The sequence below is a fragment of the Lathyrus oleraceus genome, chromosome 2, assembly GCF_024323335.1.
Source record: "Lathyrus oleraceus cultivar Zhongwan6 chromosome 2, CAAS_Psat_ZW6_1.0, whole genome shotgun sequence".
Taxonomy (NCBI): Eukaryota; Viridiplantae; Streptophyta; class Magnoliopsida; order Fabales; family Fabaceae; genus Lathyrus; species Lathyrus oleraceus.
The window spans coordinates 38,831,853-38,855,749 of NC_066580.1; the positions used below are offsets into that span (position 1 = coordinate 38,831,853).

Here is a 23,897-nt window from a genome sequence, read left to right on the forward strand (position 1 = left end):
CGGGAGCACCAGAATGGTAGACACAATGTAATTCGGGCTTGTACCACCACTGGGGGTTAGCAGGTATAGCCGGTGGGTCTCTCGGAGTAATCAACTTCCTCTCTATCAAAGAGGGATATAATTCCGCGTACGTCGTTGGAATAGGATCGAAAGTGACCTTTTTCCTCTCGTAACTCGTGCTGGTTTGATTATTGTTTCGAGGCTGGTAGGCCTGCTGCTGCGGTCGGTGCTGTTGTTGCTGGTATTGCTGGGATGGTTGTTGATTGTTATTATGTTGTTGATACTGTTGATTGTCTCTGAAAATAGGTGCTATATGAGCCACCTGGTGCTGGTTACCAGCGGGACGCGCGGTCTTCCTCCTCATAGAGGGTCTTCTTGGTTTCACATGGGAAGTCACGACATGTGCCTCTCCATCTTTTTTCTTTGCAAACGCCCCATAACATTTGGCAGAAGAGTCTTCTTCTCTGGTTAGACGTCCTTCTCTAACCCCTTCTTCTAGACGCATCCCCATATTCACCATCTCGGTGAAGTCAGAAGGAGCGCTAGCGATCATCCGCTCATAATAAAAAGAACTTAAGGTCTTCAAAAAGATCTTAGTCATCTCTTTCTCTTCTAGCGGGGGCACGATCTGTGCTGCCACCTCTCGCCACCTCTAGGCATACTCCTTGAATGTCTCTTTGTCTTTCTGGGACATGGCCCTCAATTGATCCCTATCGGGAGCCATATCCACTTTGTACTTGTATTGCTTGACGAAGGCCTCGCCAAGGTCGTTGAAGGATCGGATGTTCGCACTGTCTAACCCCATATACCATCTTAGAGCAGCACCGGACAAACTATCCTGAAAGTAGTGGATGAGCAACTGATCATTGTCGGTCTGAGTCGACATCTTCCTAGCATACATGACCAGGTGGCTTAGAGGGCAAGTATTTCCCTTGTATTTTCCAAAGTCAGGGACCTTGAATTTCACCAGGATCTTCACATTGGGAACCAAGCAGAGATCGGCAACAGACTTTCCGAAAAGATCCTTTCTTCGGAGAGTCTTCAATTCCTTGCGGAGCTCAAGAAATTGGTCATTCATAGCGTCCATCTTCTCATAGACATCTGGACCCTCAGACGGTTCAGAATGATAGATGGTGTCGTCTACTCTAGGCAGAGTATGCACGACAGGAGGAGGAACAACAAGGATCAGGCTAGATGTCGACATAGAAGCAAAAGTTGGAGCAGGACCTTCAAGCATAAAATTGGGAGGCATCCCCCACGGGAACCGGCTGGCATGGCCGTCGAAGCAAAGTGTGCACTGGCTGCAGGCACAGTTGAGGAAATAATCTCGGAGATAACTGTCCTCTGGGGAGGAGTTGAAGGTGTCGGAGAAGACTGGCTCTGGGCAGCCAAGAATGATTCCATCAAGGCACTCAGTCTGGCCACTTCCTCTTTCAGCTCGCGGTTCTCTTGCTCTAGATGATCCATCAGTCTCGAAGTGTTGGCTCTAGTGTAGTACCGGTGAGTCAACTTGTCTTCAAAATAAATGAAGAACACAGAGTTAGACCACAAGACAAGAAGCCGGGAACAAAACATGCTTATGCACATGATGCATGCAATGTTGTGCATATGATTTGTTTTTATATTTCAGAGGAACTTTAGGGTTTTATTTGAAAATTTTGGGAACATTTAACATTTATCGCATAAGGAAATATCTCATCAAATAATATCAGGGAAAAGAAGTACAACATTGTCAATCATATACAAGAGAGAAGGAAAATAATCATCCTATGGATCCCTAGAAACAATCATCTAAAGCCCGGGACACAGGAAGATAAGATGCTCGAAGCCTCTTCACCTCCCTCTCGTAGGCTGCCTCCATATCCGCCTTCTCCTTGGAGAGTCGATCATACTTCCTCTTCCAAAACTTGGAAGACTGAGGAATTAGGGAAGTCCATGCATCATCAGGATCATCAATGACTTGATGCTCGAGGAACTCAATCAAAGCATCCTTCTCCTTAATCTGCTGAAGCAACTCTTCCCTTTCACGGATCCAGGCACGTGATAGGTCTTCGTCTCTCAACTCCTCTACTCCTTGATTAGGGAGGGTTGAAGGCCCAACCATAACCAAAGGTGTAGGTCTTGGATACTCGTAAGGCATGAGATACTCAGACGCTCGCTTCCTAACCCAAGTAGTGTATGGCTCCAAAGCGATGCAATTCTTAGGACCCAACTCTTTCCTTCCTTTCCTATGAATCTTGCGCCAAGCGCGGACCATCCTATCCTTCAAATTTTGGGGATCTTTACCCTCCTGAAAGAACACACCCTCTAACAGAATGTTATTAGGTCTATCCTTTAGGGGGAACCCAAGCTCACAACATGCTAGAACATGGTTGTAGTTAATCCCACCACATGTACCGAGAAGAGGTACATTGGAGAATTCACCACAAGAGTCGATAATCTGCACACCATCATACACACGGTTGTACCAAGAGATATCATCATTAGTGAGAGACATAAGTCTCGTGGACCACCGTAGACATCCCTTGTTCTCCTTGAAGGCGACCGTCTGCGGTAAGTGAGAAATAAACCACTTATACAACAGAGGCAAACAACACACATGGCGCCACCACCTTTTGCATTCCTCATATGCAAAGAGAAATAAGCATTACCCAACAGAGTCGGAACGGGATTAAGAGTAGAGAAAATCCTAATAGCGTTCACATCCACAAACTTGTCGATGTTGGGGAACAATACCAATCCATAGATGAGAAGTACAAATATGGCTTTAAAGGCATCCTCACTCATGGCCTTCCTATAGATAGTAGCTTAAGCAATGAGGAACTCAGAAGGGAGGCCTTGAATTCCACCTTTGGTATTCATATGAGCACCAACCAGAGATTCACCTATGTGCAACATGTCTTCTATCTCTTGAGGAGTAGGGATACTCTCCAAGCCACTGAACGGCAACTGGCCTAGAAGCCTTTTGCATGAATGATATACTTATAAGAAGACTCCTGCTTATCTTTGTTTTGCATAAATTCCCTGTTAGGAATCTCCAAAATCTTTGAACGGGTGAATTTCTTGTGAGAAATATCCAGAACTGTCATATGTATTCTAAAGTGTCTGTTCATGTATGAACTTATTGATGAAACTTACTTTGTATGTTTTCCAATATTGTTAGGTCATGTTTGAACCCGTTGTTGAAGTTTTATTTGGGTTTTCTAGTGTTGTCAGGTCATATTCGAACCTGTTAATAAAATCTCTTTGAAACCTCTAGAATTGTCAAGTCATGCATGAACCTGTGGATATACTTTCTTTGAATTTTCCAGTGTCGTCGGGTCATATATGAACCTATTGATAAAACCCCCTTTGATTTTTCTAGTATTGTCAGGTCATGTCCGAACCTGTGGGTGAAACTTTCTTTGAATATCCAAATGTTGAGGTCGTGTACGGACCTGTTGTTGAAATTTTCCTTGATTTTCTAGTATTGTCAAGTCATGTATGAATCTGTTATTGAAACACTTTGAATTTTCCAATGTTGTCAGGTCATGTATGAGCCTGTTGATGGAACTTTCTTTGTATATTTTTCTAGTATTGTCAACTCATGTATGGACCTATTGATGGAATTCCTTGATTTTCTTGCATTGTCAGGTCATGTCTGAACCTGTTGTTGAAACGCTTTGAATTTTCCAATGTTGTCAGGTCATGTATGAGCCTGTTGATGGAACTTTCTTTGTATATTTTCCAGTATTGCCAGGTCATGTATGAACCCACTGATAGAATTCTTTGATTTTTTTCCAGTGTTGTTAGGTCATGTATGAACATGATGACTAAACTTTCCTTGATATTCAAGTTGTCATCAGGTCAATGTCTGAACCTGTTATTCAAACATTCTTTGTATATTCCCTAATGCTGCCCAGTCATGTTTGAACTTGTGATTTGAGAATTCTTTGAATATTCTGGTGTTGCCAGGGCATGTTTGAACCTGTTGTTGAAAATTCTTTGAATATTCTGGTGTTTGTCAAGTCGTGTACGAACCTGTTGTTAAAATCTCTTTGCATATTCCCCGTCTGTCTTTCCTATAGTTAAAATCTCTTTGTTTCATATTGTTGATTCCTTAGGATTGGCATTAATTTTAGAAAACAAATAATGTAATCATCTCTGTTGTTTTAATATGTTGGGTTGAAGAAATTCAACATCTGGACCAACATGTCATGTACGATGTCACGACATCAGGTCTGTGACATCGCACATGTGTAGAAAACTGAATTAATTAATTCAGTATATATTCTGGGATCAGCAAGGATATCTGGTGAATATCCTAACTCCCATGTGGAGGTCTTGAAGACTCAATCAGAAGATATATAGGCTCAAAATATGGAGATATATATGGAGAGATTCTAGGATTGAAGACCTTGTTTGTAGCAGAATTTTTCTGCTGAAGTTGTAATAGCAAAGAACAAGTCTGCTGCGATTTCTGAAGGCCCAAATCCAGTTGGGTGATTAGGTTATAAATAGCTGATTGTAACCTAGTATTTGTAAGCCTCCTAGAATGAAAATTTAGGGGTGTGTGTGAGGTAAACCTCCCAATCTGTGGGAAGGTTACCATATGTTTCTCAGTGGTAAAAGCTGGGAGTTTTGTAACTCAAAGCCTGTAGGCAAGAGTGATTTTGTTCTTGAATGAAGCTGTGAAGCAAGTTCAAGGTGTGTTAACATTACATTGTACTTGTAGTGATAGGAATGGAAACTGGAGGTTTCTATCTAGGAGTTCCTAGGTATAAATTGCATTGGGTAGGGATTAAGTGAAGAGTTGTAAACGGGTGAGTTTAACTCTGAATTAATACTGCTAATAGTGGATCTTCTTCCTGGCTTGGTAGCCCCCAGATGTAGGTCATGTTGGACTGAACTGGGTTAAAAATTTCCTGTGTTTGTTTTCCTTCTGCATGTGTTTATTACTGCCATAACTCAGCAGGTATTCCAGTCAGCTTATCAAGATGATAACTGACCTGGCATATAGCCTTCTGTTTGAATGTCAATCAGAAAGCTGTAACATTCATCAGGGACAGTGCATACTGAATGATAAGTAAGTTAACTTTAGTTCAGTATTTATTTAAGTCTGTTCTCTTTAAGGATAACAGACCTGGCTGAAGGATCATAGTGAAACTGTCAAACTGGATGTTCTGACAGTTGATACTGAAGGCTGATACTGAAGTAGAGACTAGTTGGTCTTTTACAGTATTGCAAACTTAGCACTGCACGTGTCCAGGAACATAACAGACTCAGCATATGCTCTGGATGTCGAACTGAATGTTGTGACATTCACTCCCAACAGCAGGTGCTAAAGTGTAGGATGATTGGTTTTTCTGGTTCAGTATTTTTCTCAGGCTATTCTTCAGGGATTCAATAGCTTAGAGAAAAACCAGGAAACCAACTACCAACCTACAATTAATGAACCTAACAAATAGCCTAGTTGTTAGCAATCTAATAAGTGGAAATTAGATTGACGTGTTCAACCTTTAATTCAGGAAATACAAGTAAAAGATATACACACTGGAACAATGTAACAGATGATGTCCTCAAACAACAGTAAGACATCATGCTGATAACTGTGGAAGAAAACAACAGAAGTGAGTGCTAAGTTTGATTTCTGTTGAGTCTTTCTTCCTGATGCACAGAACCAGGTGTTCATACATTCTAGGGTGACATAGAATGAGATGTCGTGACATCTGTGAACTTGTGCATATTAGTACAGTGGTTAATAACTATCTTGCTGTATTAGTTACAATGTTAGATCAGATGTCATGACGTGGAGTAGAACATCTGAATTCTGACTACACCAGAATTTCAATTGGTATCAGAGCTGGCATCCCTTTCTGCTTCTGGATGAGATCCATGGGTGATACTTTCTGGTATCTTGCAAGAAGTTATGTTGGAACCAGTGGAAGGTTCTGTAATTTCCCTGAATGGTCCCTTGAAGTAGGTGGATGGACTGTTCATGACAGGAATAATGTGTACCTGTATCTGGAGGTTGGCAATTGGCCTGTGTGTGGGACAGCTGTGCCAGTATTGAATCACATTCAAACTTGGTATGGTCTTTGAGGCTGATCTGGTGAAAAGTGTGTTCTTAGGTTGAGTTGTATTATGATTTCCGCTGCATAATACCTGGCAAAACTCAAACTCTGATGTAGTTTCCCCTCATGTGGATGAAAGACTGTTGTGTTCAAGATTTCATCAGAACCTCTGAAGATGTCAAAGCTACTTGAGTCCCCTCAAGTCCACTCATCATGATGTACTCACGTCAGGATGGTAAGAATCACCTGATCACTGATTCTTTTACACTCTTGGGTAGTGTATATGAAGACCTTGAAGTCTTTCAAGGAGGGTGCGTTCCAAGGAGGTGGAACCAATGTTCTATGTGATGTTAGAACATGTTGTTCAACAAGTATGCAGCTGCTGGTTGAAGAACAGATGTTTTTAGGTGTCAAACAAAGGGATACTCTTGTTTGGAACCTACTCCTGACCGGGAAGAGGAGACACCTGTGTGGGCTAAGTTGACAAGGGTAGGGTCAACTGTGTGTATGCTCAAGAAGGTCACATGTAGAGGTCTGGTCTCTAGAAGTGGAGCTGGGTGAGATGTGACATTGAGCAATTTCCTGATGCTTGTCATACTCCTGTAGATTGATCAGGGATGGATGGCTGTTCTCTGGAGTACTATGGAGTGTTAGAAGACAAGTCCTCTGGATGTTAGCAGTCAACAATGGGGTAACCTGACTGCTGCTTCAACTCAGAGGATTGGGACCATGAATCTTGTTATTCAAGCACCACGATCAGAAGTGGCAGTTCTCTCAAGGAGTGAGAATATGAAGATTCATAGGTTGGTTGATGAAGTATGCTCTGGCAATGCATATCTGCTATTGACTGGTGTTCCTCTAGTACTTATGGTCAGCTAAAGTCTGATTGGTGTGGTAGGAGTATGCGTAGGTATAACTCATAGAGTTAGTTACCACTGGTAGGGATGGAGTATGTCTGTACAATGCATGGATATTAGTGTGAAGTTTCCATGATTGTTAATTTGAGGGGGAGTTTTGGTTAACCTCCTCACATTTGGTCAGCCTAGGATCTGGTTGGCTGTTGACCTGTGTCACATGGGTTCTGGTAGTTGTGTGACACAATTTGCAAGGAAGAATTCATCTCTCTCATTCCTAAGGGTGAATTTAATCTGGGAAGACTTTCAAAATTGTCTAGGTGCTTGCAAGCAGAAGATGTTGACACAAGAAGAGTACTTTCAAAGTATTCTTATGGTGGAAGTATCTGAAAGGAAAATTGGGAAAGGATTTAAGATCAATGTCTGCTTGTGTCAAGTACAAGTGTTTAATTGATTATCCTTGGAGCTCAAGATAACGGATGTTCTTAAAGATGTTGGAACATCACTTCTTCAAGACCCTGTGCAGAATCACAGGAAGGATAGTACATTGGCTTATGATCTATATCTTTGGTGGCAGCAAAAGCATATGATCTCTGAAAAGGTTTCCTGGCAAGAAACATGACTCAGCCTTGGTATGTACAAGAAGAAGAAGACATCATAGTCTTGATGGTGGTTGCTTGGATCAGTTTATTTCTGATCTAGGTAAGGAAGTGCATTAGCTTATGCACACTGTGGAGTCAAGAACTAGTGGCAGCAGTCTTGACATCATGGAAACAGCCTTGCCTTAGGATATGGAATCCTTGGTAGAGCTGAAGGGTGGGTTTCTAACTGGTCCTTCTGAAGACTCATACATCAGAGTGTCTGATGTCTTTGGAGAAGAAGCAGGGATTCATCAAGGTGTGAGCTTGGATGACTTAACTGCAAACCTGCAGGATGGAGGTTGTTTACTCAAACTTGGTTCCACAAACAAGTCTATGAGAACATTGAACTCAGTTCTGTGAAGGGAGGAAGTTCCTTCAAGTGACAGAAGAAGGAGCTGAATTCAACAGCTAGATGTCAAAACACAATGTTGTGACATTTGGTTCAACATCAGATTCTTAGTTGGTGAGGTGGCACATCAACTTGAGATAGAAAGGTCTACAGGGTTGTAGATTGGATACTTCAAAAAGCTTGAAGTTCTAGTCTCACTTGGAAGGTCAGAATATCTTTGGGAGAAGTCTGATAAACTTGGGGAGGTCAAAAAAGCAGCATTTGACCTTTTCATATGAGGACTCATGAAGGAGGTAATCAACCAGTGGCAATTGGTCTACCTCAGAAGTGAGTTCGAAGAATCAAGATAATCAACATATGGTAGCTGATTATGCTTGAGGAAAGTCTGAGACAAATTACTCTTGAGTAGAAAAGTAGTAAGTTGAAGACTAAAGGAGGTGTTTTCTATTCATCCCTTGGAGCTTGTGGTAGGAGTTCTGAGCTATCTATGGAAGATTATCTCGTGTAATGGGATGAAAATGTATATTTCCCAATGAATGGCTGGGTTCTTCTTGATCAACCCGATGACTCAGTGATATCTGAAGACTATCAGATGGTGTGCCTTGTCTTGTTGTGAAGGATGTCCCAGCTGATGTTAGAACATCCAGTGAAGTGGTCGTCTATTCTGGTTAGAAGAGAGATTGACACAGAGTGTGAATGTGTTCAGCTAAGAGGGTTGAACAGAGGGTGTGCTCTTGAAGACATGAAGATGCGTCTTGTGTTTTCCATTCATCAAGTGGTCTGGATTCTCTATGAATCAGGAAGTATGTGAAGGTCCAACTTTGGGATGTTGGATATGCCCATGTGTGATCTCCAATCTTCAAGAGGAGAGTGGGGTGTCCATGACAGGGGGAGTTCTGGCCTTGAAGCTGCAAGTAATCATCAAGCTTGTGGTCTATGTGTACTCAGATAACCAGGTATGGCACCTTGTCAGCTATCAGGATGCTGTGTCAAGGCTGAGTGAGATGAAGAATGTCTGACCGAATGTCATGACATTGCCCTGGACAATGCTGCTAATTCCTTCTAAAACTTAAAGTCAGTAGGAATTATGAAGGTGATGTGTCAAATTCTGGTAAATCAGAATAAGCCAGATGGCCACAGCTGTGTGGTACAGGGGGAGTAACCATCTGCTGAAGTGTGGGAATTTGACTGTATCAGTGCCAGATGTCAAGTCTCTACTGGAGGTATGACAGGAACCTTGGAAAATGGTGAATACTAGCAGAATGTAGGAAAAAGCCGCGTGAAATGTTAAGACATCGCGTGCAACGTGTCTGACTGCATATATGGAATAGTCTCCATGCACTGGAACGGCTGTTTTGGAAAAGAAACAGTCAAGAGCTATAAAAGGTATTCAAAGATAATCTGAGATTTTGTTTCTCTGACTGTTTCTCAGCAAAAATAAATGCATCTTGACCAAGCATTTATTTCTACCGGAAATTCCTAAGCACGGGCTGGACTATTTAAAGGATGCAATAACCCTCTTCCTCTCACAAGAAAAACACTCCATTCTCAGAATCATGGGGTATGTTAAGGTTTGGGCAAGCTGCGCCTGGATCTGGTTTTGTGAAGGGTACCTTTACAAATGTTTAGCTAAAAAGGGGGAGAGAAATATAGTCCTGGGGTTGAGAATGTACCAGAAGTAAGCCAACTGTGGATGTGGCAGCAAACAGAAGTTGGCATCAGGCACAAAATCCACCAACTGGGTTTACCACTTGTGTCTTGTGATCTGAGTTAAGAAGACAGTTGTGCCTTGTGATCTGAGTTACATTGACTATGTACTAAGTATTACATATTCTTCAGGAAGCTCTCCGGTTGAGGGGAAGGGTTCTGGTACAACTGAGTCTTGTCCCTCTTCTTCCCCATGTACACCAACTTTGGTGTTTGTGGTGGTGGAGCCAATGACGGAGATGAAGAGCATTCCCAAATTGGGATGTTTTGTCCAGTGTATTGTTTATTTGTTTTAGCTAAAATTTGCCAAAGGGGGAGATTGTTGATTCCTTAGGATTGACATTAATTTTAGAAAACAAATAATGTAATCATCTATGTTGTTTTAATATGTTGGGTTGAATAAATTCAACATCTGGACCAACATGTCATGTACGATGTCACGACATCAGGTCTGTGACATCGCACATGTGTAGAAAACTGAATTAATTAATTCAGTATATATTCTGGGATCAACAAGGATATCTGGTGAATATCCTAACTCCCATGTGGAGGTCTTGAAGACTCAATCAGAAGATATATAGGCTCAAAATATGGAGATATATATGGAGAGATTCTAGGATTGAAGACCTTGTTTGTAGCAGAATTTTTCTGCTGAAGTTGTAACAGCAAAGAACAAGTCTGCTGCGATTTCTGAAGGCCCAAATCCAGTTGGGTGATTAGGTTATAAATAGCTGATTGTAACCTAGTATTTGTAAGCCTCCTAGAATGAAAATTTAGGGGTGTGTGTGAGGTAAACCTCCCAATCTGTGGGAAGGTTACCATATGTTTCTCAGTGGTAAAAGCTGAGAGTTTTGTAACTCAAAGCCTGTAGGCAAGAGTGATTTTGTTCTTGAATGAAGTTGTGAAGCAAGTTCAAGGTGTGTTAACATTACATTGTACTTGTAGTGATAGGAATGGAAACTGGAGGTTTCTATCTAGGAGTTCCTAGGTATAGATTGCATTGGGTAGGGATTAAGTGAAGAGTTGTAAACGGGTGAGTTTAACTCTGAATTAATACTGCTAATAGTGGATCTTCTTCCTGGCTTGGTAGCCCCCAGATGTAGGTCATGTTGGACTGAACTGGGTTAACAATTTCCTGTGTTTGTTTTCCTTCTGCATGTGTTTATTACTGCCATAACTCAGTAGGTATTCCAGTCAGCTTATCAAGATGATAACTGACCTGGCATATAGCCTTCTGTTTGAATGTCAATCAAAAAGCTGTAACATTCATCAGGGACAGTGCATACTGAATGATAAGTAAGTTAACTTTAGTTCAGTATTTATTTAAGTCTGTTCTCTTTAAGGATAACAGACCTGGCTGAAGGATCATAGTGAAACTGTCAAACTGGATGTTCTGACAGTTGATACTGAAGGCTGATACTGAAGTAGAGACTAGTTGGTCTTTTACAGTATTGCAAACTTAGCACTGCACATGTCCAGGAACATAACAGACTCAGCATATGCTCTGGATGTCGAACTGAATGTTGTGACATTCACTCCCAACAGCAGGTGCTAAAGTGTAGGATGATTGGTTTTTCTGGTTCAGTATTTTTCTCAGGCTATTCTTCAGGGACTCAATAGCTTAGAGAAAAACCAGGAAACCAACTACCAACCTACAATTAATGAACCTAACAAATAGCCTAGTTGTTAGCAATCTAATAAGTGGAAATTAGATTGACGTGTTCAACCTTTAATTCAGGAAATACAAGTAAAAGATATACACACTGGAACAATGTAACAGATGATGTCCTCAAACAACAGTAAGACATCATGCTGATAACTGTGGAAGAAAACAACAGAAGTGAGTGCTAGGTTTGATTTCTGTTGAGTCTTTCTTCCTGATGCACAGAACCAGGTGTTCATACATTCTAGGGTGACATAGAATGAGATGTCGTGACATCTGTGAACTTGTGCATATTAGTACAGTGGTTAATAACTATCTTGCTGTATTAGTTACAATGTTAGATCAGATGTCATGACGTGGAGTAGAACATCTGAATTCTGACTACACCAGAATTTCACATATGGGCCACCTTTATCACATATCTCCATCATTCTCCACAGATATTTGTTTCATTTTGCATCCATCATAAAGCGTCATGCTAGGGTTTATCTTATGTCTGATAATATCCCTAGCAAGCCAAAAACAAAAAAGAGTCATTCATACATTCATAACATCTCCTATCATATCATATCATTTGCATTTCAGGATCAAAATTCGGGTCTTCTTATTATTTAACTATCTCCAATTGTTATCATATGAAGAGTGTTCTACTTCATATTCTCTAGTTGAAGATACTTAAATATGGGCAATTGTCACACCCAATTTTGACCTTGAATCACTAATTCAATACATTCATCATAGCTATTGCATCTCTACATAGCATATCATGCATTCCATACCGCATAGTGCCTAGAATATCAGTCGAAATAATTTTTTCGGATCTACAGGCAAACCGGTTGAATTAATCGACTGATGTGCGTCAAATCAGTGGACGCAAATTTTTAAAATCAAGCTTCCAGACATCAGCTTTTTTAATCTATGTTTCGCATAGTTTAATCTAGTATGCTCGATTTATATTTTAGCTAATTTTTCTGTCACTTTTTGATCAGCTCGAGCTTGTCTAATGGGTCAAAACTTATTTCAAAATTAAAAGAAACGTTGTATTTTTCCAATAAGTTTATTTTGCGCCGATCATTTTGGTGCATTCATTTTAATTTTTTGAGTATTTTTGCGCTCAATTTTTATTCATTTTGAGTCTTTTTATTTTTATTTTTTGTCAATATATTCAAAATAAATAAATATAATTTTCTATGTTTTGGTTTCGATTTAAATTTGAGTGGTTAGATAAATTTAATTTAATTTGATTTAATTTATTTCTAACTATTTAGAAAACCCTACAATGTTACTATAAAATCATTCATTAATTAATGGATGAAGGGATCTAAAATTTACACCAACCAATGTTGGCGACACTATTCATTGAAGTGCCTATCTCTCAATTTCAAAACACCACAAAAAGCATCTCAGCCACTATTTCTCTCAAAACACCCTCCGTCGAAACACATCTCACCAAACCCTAACCCTGACAAATTTCTCTCCTTCCCCCTCACTAACAGTCACCCAATCTTAATTTGTAATTTTCCTTGCATTTTGTTTCATATTTTTCATATTATACATATTTTTACTGTCATGAGTTTAATACACACATACTTTCAGTTTTTTGTTTTGTTTTTTCATATATTTATATATTTACTACTTTGTTTGTAATCATTATATTATATATATGTAGCATTGCCTTGTGTTTAGAATATATATCAAATTTTAATACTGAGATTTATATATGAAATATAATATCAATTTACTTTTTTTATTGGGTTTTATATACTGTCAATTTATTTGCTTTGTGTTTAGATCATATAGATAATTTTTGTTTCTTTAGTTAAGTTATATATATATATATATATATATATATATATATTTTGTGTGTGTGTTAATTTTGCTTTCATATTTTTATTTTATTTTTATCTTTATTTCGATACTATAGCATTGCATATAACGCGTGTGTATTGTGTTTAGATTTTTATTTTTTTTTATTATTTTGAGTTGATGTAAAAAAATTATAACACTGCTATAATAATATTTTGGTTGTTGTTACTTTTCATTGCGTTGCGATTTTAGAGTTAAAATCCAATTTAACTTCCGAAAATTGCTTGAACACATAGATTTTTGTTCGGCTTCTTATAGAGTGGTTCTTACGTTAATACACTCTAAGTTAGTTTAGAGCTAAATTCAGTTTGCTCTCGGTTTTGATTGACATTCAGTCTTGTGGCTTACTCTTAGACCTTCTTACAATGAGCTATGTTCTCTTTGCATGCTCACATTTACTTGTCTGCATTTCAATTATCCTCAAATCACTTCAAACCATTTCATAAGAGAATCTGAAGAAAAAGATTACCCTGGATGAAATATCCAGTAGTAATCCCGAATATTAGGCCCAAGTTATAAAAGCTTGCAAGCCATAAATATTCGTCTTCTCTTTAAAACACTCCAATATTCAAATCTTTTTTCTCAATAAAATCTGAAGAAAAAGATTACCCTGGATGTAATATTTAGTCGTAATCCCGAATATTAGGCCCAAGTTGTAAGAGCTTGCAAGCCATATAAGTATTCGTCTTCTCTTCAAAATACTCCAATATTCAAATCTTTTTTTCTTAATAAAATCTGTAGAAAACACTACGCCAAAAATGACTTTTAACAGCGCATCTTAGACAGCGCTTTTAAAAGAAAGCGCTGTCTAAGGTTAAAATAAAAATAAAACACGGAAAATGTTCTAAAAAAATAATGAAAGCGCTGTCTAAGGGGGGGTCTTAGACAGCGCTTTCTAAAAGCGCTGTCTAAGACCCCCCCTTAGACAGCGCTTTTAGAAAGCGCTTTTAAATATAGACCTTAGTCAGCGCTTTTGATAAAGCGCTGTCTAAAGTCTGAATTAATTGAATAACATTTTCCAGTTAAAAAGGCCGGTTGTCTGAATTAATGAATTTTCCAATTCAAAGTAACTAATAAATAAATAAAATTATATAAAAAGGCAAAGTATTAAACAAAAACGTTATCAATCCAAAATATCCATTCCATCCATTGCATCTTCCAACTCCACTGCGGCGTTGAAACTTCAAGCATGGAACAAGGAAAGCAGCAGCAAAGAACGATGGCGTTGTCGTTGTCGTCCAAGGGTTTACCGCACCAAATTCAAAACCCAATCACCCAAATTCAAACACGCTTTAAAAACATCGAAAACGGTGTCAAGCTTTGGCTCTCCAAACAGTCTATCGCCGTTGAAGCCGCCGTCGTTGCCACCACCAGCGCCGCTCAAGGCGCTGTTATGGGTGCCTGCATGGGTACTTTCACCAGCAACGCTCCCGCTGCTTTCGCTCCACCTCCTAACGCGACTCTCAGCCCTCAAGCCATGGCTTCTCTTAAACAAGCACAGGTTGAGTCCTTTTTCACTGTCTTACAGTAATTCGATACCCTAATTTGAAAAGTTAGGGTTTCTCGCTTTTGATAAATGATAATTTTTATTTGATTTGTTTATTATAGGCTCTTGCTGGAGGTCCTTTGATTCAGGCTCGGAACTTTGCTGTTATGACTGGAGTGAATGCTGGTATTTCTTGTGTTTTGAAAAGATTAAGAGGAAAGGAAGATGTTCAATCCAGGTGAAATTTTATAACCTAATCTTCATGCCCTAAATTATATATCGTTCTGTCCAATCATTAACCCTAGAATATTTGTACTATATGGATAAGTAATGAAAAAATAGATGTGTAATTCCACTAGTTTTAATTGGATCTTGGGTTTCTTTTGCTATAATTTTGAGAATTGTGGTTTAGTTGAATCTCTGGAAATAATTTTCTTCATATAGGTTGTCTTGAGAAAACAGTATTTGATTTATCTTAAGTGAAAATTAAATAGAAAAGAAAATGCAATGAGTTTGGATGTATGTAGTTTCTCAGATTCTCTGAGGTATGTAGATAAAAAGTTATATTGTTTAAAAATTTGAAAACAGTGGATATTGAAAGGTTTTATCTAGTAAGGTTATTTTATCAGAAAGGATATTCCTTACTCAATATCATGTCGTATTTTAATTTTTAACAGTTACTTCAGAGCTGTTAACCTGTTTCTCAAATGATGGGAAATTTATATGTAGTAAGACTATGAGATAAGATTAAAAATGACAATATTAGAAAGGATAATTATTTTCATCTATTATAGTGATGAGTGAGCTTTGAGAATTGTTCCTTTTTGATTGAAGAGTGATGTATGTTTATATAGTTTGGAAGCCGTAATCGAGTCGGGTAGCTCGGGTAGAATGGTTAAGGCAGGTTAAATTTCAGTTAGATTTGAAGAGTATGGTTGTTGGGAATGATTTTAACACTGTTAATTTCTGTTAAATAGTTTGTTAAGGATCTATTCATTTTTTGACAGAGCAATTGCACTTGGGGTTGGTTACGGGATGCGATTAAGTTTGTGAATCAGAAGGAAAATAGATTGGTTATGTTGATTTGGACTAAAACAGGTTATTGAAAAGAAACTGATTATAGTTCTGAAACCTGGATTGTGAGTTGGGTTAATTTCTAAAATCGTTTTCTCTTACTGTGACTTTCAGGTTTTAGTTGCCTAGTTATTCGCAGCTTTGGATTTTTCTGCTATGCATATGCTGCTGTTGGGCATTGCCTTGCTTGAATATTTGAAATCGATTTCTGGAACTGCTGTTGGATTATTGATGCAAGATTATGGATGTTGGCTTTCGATGAAGTTAGTTTTAGTTGAGTTATCAGTTAAATTTGGTTGATATATTTTTACTCACACCTAACAAGCTTCGTCATTAGAGCTGCTAGAATTGAGTCTAAAGGTGTCACCTTGGGTTTCAGAGCCCCTCAATTTCAGGTTTTTGCCTTGTATTGTCCCTTTTTTTATTCATTTTTTCATTCAAATATGGCAATAACGATGAATTGAAATTGCTACAGCTTCCAGAGCCTCTTACTGGGAAGGTTTGGGCATTGGAAGATTTTGAGGCTCATCCAGCTCTATTGGTATGATTTTTCGTTCTTTCACAGTTTATTCTGAATACATGGACTGTTCTCGTGGCTATTCCTTATGGACTATGATATGATGCATAAAACTTGTGGTTATTCCGATGGTGATGCAGGTTATGTTTATATGCAACCACTGTCCATTTGTTAAGTACCTGAAAAAAGACATTGTAAAGCTTACTAAATTCTATATGAAGGTAGCCAAACAAATTACCCTTGTAGAATTTTGTTCTTTTTTTTAGCAGGTTCATATTCTAAAGTTAAAACCATTATAAAACTGCTTTTTTATCTGTTCTTTCTACAGAAAGGACTTGCCGTCGTTGCTATATCTTCAAATTCTGCAGCTACACACCCCCAGGTGATAGTAACTATATTTGAAGTGAATCATTTCCCAGAATATAGCTACACTGAAACTATTGAATGATTTGTCCAACTGGGAATTCCGCGTCACAGGATGGACCAGAATTTATGGCAGAAGATGCTAAATTGTTTGGTTATCCTTTCCCGTACCTTTACGATGAGGTATGATTCCCTATAAAAATCTGATGTTATCTATGTCCGTGTGATTGTAAAACTCTGAACTTTGATGGAATGTTTTTCATTGCAGTCACAGGAAGTTGCACGAGATTTTGGAGCAGTTTGTACACCAGAATTTTACGTTTTCAAAAAGGTAATTCCAACCAGTTTCTGTTGATCAGTGTTGCTTTGATTTGAGGTTAATGAAATAGTAACAGGATGGTCGAAGGCCGTTTGAGCTGGTTTATCATGGTCAGTTTGACGATTCAAGGCCAAGTAATAATAACATACCAGTAACTGGAAGGTTAGTTTCATATAACTGAATTAACATTCAACATTTTTAATTTCTTGAAAGTATCATAACCTTTTGATTTAATTTAATTATAAAGAGACTTGAGCTTGGCGATAGATCGTGTTCTGAGTGGTCAGCTAGTACCATCCGAGCAAAAACCTAGGTATTTGGCCATTGAGCTTGGATATCCATTTTTAAGGAAAATAAATGCAACTGATACAAAGACATATGCCACTAGAACCATCATTTTCTTGCAAAATGATGGAACTTTGAAGCCATTGGCCATTGAGCTAAGTAAGCCACACCCTCAAGCTGATAGTTTTGGTCCTGTTAGTAAAGTTTACATGCCTGTAAGCGAAGGTGTTGAAGCTTCAATTTGGTTCCTTGCCAAGGCTTTCGTTGTTGTAAATGACGCCACCCATCACCAACTTTGTAGCCAATGGTATTAATTTCATTAATGATGATAAAAGCATATATATTTTATATCTATCTATGATTAATTTCATGAATATCTACATGTTTGACAGGTTGAACACTCACGCTGTTGTTGAGCCATTCATCATAGCAACAAATAGACATCTCAGTGTGGTTCACCCTATTCATAAACTTTTGCTTCCACATTACCGTGACACAATGAACATCAATGTACTTGCTAGAAATGTGTTGGTCAATGCAGAGGGTATTATAGAATCAACATTCTTGGGTGGAGCATATTCTGTGGAAATGTCTTCTTTTGTATACAAAGATTGGGTTTTCACTGAGCAAGGATTGCCTCATGATCTACTCAAAAGGTAACCCTACAAAATATTATATAAAACATTTGCAGTTAAGACCCCATCAACTATAATTTACCGTGATACTCTACAATAACTAGGATTGAGACTATAATGCAATTTTAAACCTTATTTAAATTGATTATGATATCAAAATTATTTTTTATATTTTCCTTGTTATCTAGGGGAGTGGCTGTTGAAGATCCAACTTCACCGCAGTGTCTTCATCTTCTGATAGAGGATTACCCTTATGCTGTTGATGGGCTAGATATATGGGTTGCTATTAAGTTATGGGTTGAAGAATATGTGAACTTCTACTACAAGTCAGATGCTGCTATTGTGCAAGATTCTGAACTCCAAGCATTCTGGAAAGAAGTTGTTGAGGTGGGTCATGGTGACTTGAAGAATGCAACATGGTGGTTTAAGATGCAAAACCGTGTAGAGTTGATTGAAGCTTGCGCCATCCTCATATGGATAGCTTCGGCACTTCATGCCGCTGTTAATTTTGGACAATATCCATATGGAGGATACATCCTTAATCGGCCAACTAAAAGTAGAAGATTAATGCCTGAAAAAGGGTCTGCTGAATATGATGAGGTTTCTAAGAATTTTCAGAAGGCGTATTTGAAAACAATCACACCAAAAAATGATGCCCTTACTGACCTAACAATCTTAGAGGTCTTGTCAAGGCATGCTTCGGATGAGCAGTACCTTGGACAGAGAAATGAAGGTGAGCTTTGGACTTCTGATTCACTGCCATTAGAGTCATTCAAGAGGTTTGGAAGGAAGTTAGCTGAAATTGAGCAAAAGCTCATTGGAAGGAACAATGATGAGTCGTTGAGGAATCGATATGGGCCAGTGAAGATGCCTTACACATTGCTCTATCCTTCTAGCGAGGAAGGATTGACTTGCAGAGGCATTCCCAATAGTATCTCTATCTAAAGAGATTAATATGATTTGGTGTGTTGCGTTGTTGTTCTGAATAAAATATAAGGAGTAATCAAATTCCCCCCTTTATGGTGATCATGTTATTTTTTTTTTGTTGGTTTGTCTGTTTGCTCTTGTGTTTTATTTTAATGAATGAGATATACTTTAGATGTTTGTACCTCTTGTATTTATTATGTTTTTTTAATGATTTCATGAATTTTTAATTATGGACTTTTTGTTTTACAAATAGAGTTTAAATGTCTTAATGCTGCCCTAAATCAACATTTAAGACATTCAATTAAAATCTTTAAACTTGTAAGTCATATTAATATTTTAAATATAAAAATATGATTTGACGGAATACATTCTTCATATCAATATCTTTTAGTGTCATAGTATATACCTTAGACAGCGCTTTTGTAAAAAGCGCTGTCTAAGGGGGGGATTAGAAAGCGCTTTAGGCAAAAGCGCTGTCTAAGGGGGGGCTTAGACAGCGCTTTTTGAAAAGCGCTGTCTAAGGTATACCTAAAAAAATTAAAATAGGAGGGTCTTAGAAAGCGCTTTTGGCCAAAGCGCTGTCTAAGGGGGTGGGGCTTAGACAGCGCTTTTCAAAAGCGCTGTCTAAGGTATACCTAAAAAATTTAAAATAAGAGGGTCTTATAAAGCGCTTTTGGCCAAAGCGCTGTCTAAGGGGGGGGGCTTAGACAGCGCTTTTAAGATTTAAAAAAGCGCTGTCTAAACCTTTAGCAGCGGAGGTTTAGACAGCGCTTTAAAGCGCTGTCTAAGGCTAAAAAAAGCGCTGTCTAAGGTCTTGTTTGTTGTAGTGAAAAGATTACCCTGGATGGAATATTTGGTCGTAATTCCGAATATTAGGCCCAAGTTGTAAGAGCTTGTAAGCCTTAAGTATTCGTCTTCCCTCTAAAACACTTGTAAATATTCAAATAATTTTCATAATTAAAATTGGAAGAAAAAGATTACCTGGGTGAGAGGTCCAGATATAGTCCCGAGTATTATACCCAAGTTGTAAGAGCTTGCAAGTCATAAATACTCGTCTTTCAAACCCCAAAAATACATTCAACCAATCAAACTTTTTTTCCGTCGTCGTGCGATTGATCAGGAAAATCTTTTCATAAACGAAAGACATCTTGTATTAAGATAATGTAAAGCAATGCTTCGGCCATAATTGTTGAGTTGAGATAAGTGACGTTTTTCCGAATGTTGATTTGTAAATCCATTCAATGTGTGGTATACGTCCGCTCCTCATATGTTTTGGGTAAAATAATGTTTTCGTCGATTAATACAATATAGCTTTCGCTAAAATCAATCAACAAACAAATATTTTTCTACCCAGAACTACGTAAGCCTTGAGTTCTCTATTGAGATACGTAGGAGCAGGATCGCAAAATCTTGTGAGGCACATTAATAAAAAACTTAGGTTTAGTCCCATTCATTGCAAAAATCCAAAAACATATTCTCTTTTCTTTTGATCCTATTATTCTTTACCTCATAATAACTTAAGAATCCTAACATTTTAAGCTAACACTAACGCACACAACTAACCTAATGGTTCCCGTTGAGTACAACGAACGTGAGGGGTGTTAATACATTCCCCTTGCGTAATGGACTCCCGAACCCTGATTTGGCTACAACGACCATAATCATTGTCGTTCTTTCTTGGGTTTTATCGATATTTCTCCATTCCTATTTAAGAATAAATAAAGTTCAGTGGCGACTCTATTCAGTCCATCATGCGAGCGTGTGATTGCGCTTCACTAAGTCGTGTTCTCATTTTTTCGAGATGCGACACTTTGACATGTCAATTTTTTATTGAATTAATTATTTTTGTTTTATATTAAAGTCAAACACATAAGTCTTAATGTCTTCCCCACTTGGTTTTCTCTCCTTCGTCTTTTTCAGATCCTTTTCGTAGTCGTTGTCTTCTTCGTTGATCGTCGTCTTCTTCTTCGTTGACCTTCGTCTTCCTCAACTGCACTTTATTTACTGTAAATTATTGATCGTATGTCATCTTCATCAAGGCAAAGCAAATCAGTATCGTATCATTCCACAAGTGTGAGCAACCATGCAGTGAAAAGGTGGGTGTAATGCTTGTATGATATCATACCATTGCAAGAACGGACGTAATCAAGGGAATTTTTTTTGGAGATGTTAGTTTTGGAAAATTGAGGAAACTTGCAATTTATTCATTTGGGATGATGTTATTGCACAAGGAAATGATGCTTATGAAAGTGTAGATGAATAATGGAGCAAAGATGAGACCGATGTGAGGGAAATGTAAGTTGTTGACACTTTGAAGGAGTTGTATGAATCTTCAATGAAGAAGAACAAGAGGTTACAAATCAAGAATAAGTCAAAGGTATTTTGGAAAAAGTTGAAGTCAATTTGTCTTGTATTTTCATTTTTGGTCAACATGTACTTGTTATTGAAATATAAATGTTAAAATGATCTACGATTGTTCTTCTAAGTTTGTAATACCGTTTAATTGATGCACTTTATATCTTGATCAATTATGTATCCATCACTTATGTAATGCAATTCAATTATGTAATGTACTGTAATTTGGTATGAACTATAATCAGATGTAATTGTTTTTGTAAGTTTCAGTTTGTATGACCTATAATTTGGTGTAATTGATTTTGTAAGTTTCACTTGGTATATTGGTATGATCTATAATTTGATTCAATTATGTATTATACTATAATTTGGACAGAATGTGACCTATACTTTGAACATAATGTGACATATAATTTGAACAGAATATGACATATAATTATGAAATCATGTGACCTATAATTTTGACAGAAAATGACCTATAATTTTGACATAGAAATGTAAACATATTTCACCAAAGATTAATTAATTGCAGACATCTCATTTTATATGCGGTACATTACAATCATTACATATCAAAATAATAATTGATCCATATCAAAATAGTAATTGATTCATTCATTACATTATAATACATATCAAAATAGTAAGGCTTAAATAGTAATTGATCCATTCATTACATTACATTACATATTTCTAATTATTTAATAAATTTATTAATAGTTGTAGTATATAAATTTTTTAATAAACTAATTATATAAATAGTTGAAATATTTTATGCATTACTATAGTATATATAATTGCAATATATAATTGTGTCCAGTATGAAATATATATATATATATATATATATATATATATATATATATATATATATATATATATATATATATATATATATATATATATATATATATATATATATATATATATATATATATATATATATATATATATATATATATATATATTCTTGATTTGCAACCTCTTGCTCTTTTTCATTGAAGATTCATACAACTCCTTCAAAGTGTTAACAATTTACATCTCTCTCACCTTGCTCTCATTTTTTCTCCATTATTCATCTACACTTTCATAACCATCCTTTCCTTGTGCAATAACATCATCCCAAATGAATAAATTGCAAGTTTTATCATTTTGCCAAAATAGACATCTCCAAAAAATTCACCCTTCATTACGTCTGTTCTTGCAATGGTATGATATCATATGAGCTTTACACCCACCTTTTCACTGGACGGTTGCTCACACTTGTGGAATGGTACGATACTGGTTTTATTTGCCTTGATGAAGATGACATACGATCGATAATTTGCAGTGAACAAAGTGCAGTTGAGGAAGACGAAGGTCAACGAAGAAGAAGACGACGTTCAGCGAAGAAGAAGGCGACTACGAAGGGGATCTAAAAAAGATGAAGGAGAGAAAACCAATAGAAACATAAGCATAACATAAATATTTATATTCAACTGAATCTTCATAGAGTCTTCACTGAGTTATCCCCTTGCAAATGTCAGCCCAAAATTTTGATATCCTACCACCACCAACCAATTCTTCTTTAGTTTGCTCTTCAGTTATCACCAAATAATCATCAAGTTTTTACCAGGGCCAAATACATAATTCGTTTCCAGGGTCCTCATCCTTTCACTTTGTCTTTTTTCACCTGTCACGTCAACATTTTTCTTGAATCTGCTCTTGACATGGGATAAAAAGAACCAGACATAAGAAAGATGACTTAAGAAGGATGAATATACTCAGATCAGATTTTAATACTCACTGGTTCACTACAACTTGGCTTTGGTGAAGATAATCATGGGGGTTTAAAAGGTTTGTTTTTGTAGACTTTTGGTTGTTTACCAAAGAAAACTCTGACACCAATTGGCTTTGATTCACTTGGCTTGATAGGTGATTGTCAGCACTCAAATGCTGAATGTCCAAAACATCATCATCCCCTAGCAATGCAACCAAAGTCTCAGCATCTCAAGCACATAACTTGTCCAAACCTGAAGATTGTGTAGGTTGTTCCTTATTGAGAGTTTACTCATTGACACTAGGTCCCTTATTGACCGCTGGTCCTCCTTGACAATTGCCTCATTGACTGCTACCTCATTGATTGTTGCCTCATTGATTGATGCCTCATAGACTATTGTTACCTCCTTGACAGTTGCCTCAGTACCTTCATCATTAATAGTTCCCACTTTTGCCTTTTCTGATTGGGCCTTTTTTTTACTTTGTTTCAGTTTTACTTGTACCATTGTTGACAAACCCCCTAGGCATCCCCTGAAAGAAACAAATTCATTGTTATACACAATCTTAATACTACACACAAACACAAGTATAAGATTAAGGTAGTACATTAACCTTTTTTGTTCCAAATGGACTTGGCTAGTCTTATTGGCTTGTGTAAGCAGCACATGTCTAGGCAGATCCTGACTGGCCTGTGTAGGCAGCTTATGTCTAGGAAGATCCTGACTGGCCTCTGTTGTATTTCCAGATGGAACAAGCACAATTTTATTATTTTTCTTGCAAGTCCTTTTGATGTCGCCTAGTTCATAACATGTTTGCACCTATGTCGGGTATTTGTTCTTTGCCATTTTGTTTGGTTTACCTCATCAAGGGGGCAACGTGATAGGATTAGATGTTCTAGGCCATTTTTCTGTCCATTTAATGGGGTGGTCACTTTATTGTAACATTTTTCATATGTGCTCATGTGATATTATTTATGCACATATTTAATGGGGTCGTCTACTTTCCCATGTATTACAACCATATTATGTCTACATGATATCCCAAT

At 37.5% G+C, this 23,897-nt stretch overlaps 2 protein-coding genes, 1 long non-coding RNA gene and 1 pseudogene across 3 annotated transcripts; all 4 read left to right on the forward strand.

The window, feature by feature from the left end:
- Positions 1-14,261: 14,261 nt before the first annotated feature.
- On the forward strand, positions 14,262-14,906 carry LOC127117949 (chloroplastic import inner membrane translocase subunit HP30-2). The gene is made up of 2 exons (XM_051048076.1): positions 14,262-14,634; positions 14,742-14,906. The coding sequence occupies exons 1-2, from the start codon at positions 14,323-14,325 to the stop codon at positions 14,859-14,861; spliced, it is 432 nt and encodes a 143-aa protein (XP_050904033.1). The 5' UTR covers positions 14,262-14,322; the 3' UTR covers positions 14,862-14,906.
- Positions 14,907-15,412: 506 nt separating this feature from the next.
- Positions 15,413-15,946, forward strand: LOC127117950 (uncharacterized). Its single transcript, XR_007802067.1, has 3 exons — positions 15,413-15,523; positions 15,627-15,717; positions 15,808-15,946. It is a non-coding gene; the product is annotated as an uncharacterized LOC127117950 (long non-coding RNA).
- A 61-nt stretch (positions 15,947-16,007) lies between these two features.
- Positions 16,008-17,205, forward strand: LOC127117951 (uncharacterized; annotated as a pseudogene).
- A 10-nt stretch (positions 17,206-17,215) lies between these two features.
- On the forward strand, positions 17,216-18,757 carry LOC127121821 (linoleate 9S-lipoxygenase; the record flags this gene model as incomplete). Its single annotated transcript, XM_051052257.1, has 3 exons — positions 17,216-17,484; positions 17,570-17,833; positions 18,001-18,757. Coding segments are annotated over 3 exons (1,290 nt in total), but the record flags the coding sequence as incomplete, so codon positions are not given.
- Positions 18,758-23,897: the final 5,140 nt, after the last annotated feature.

Coding starts and splice junctions, on each gene's coding strand:
- LOC127117949 (XM_051048076.1), top strand. CDS start 14,323: ATGGAACAAGGAAAGCAGCAGCAAAGAACGATGGCGTTGTCGTTGTCG. Junction 14,635..14,741: donor CTTCTCTTAAACAAGCACAG/GTTGAGTCCTTT, acceptor TGTTTATTATAG/GCTCTTGCTGGAGGTCCTTT.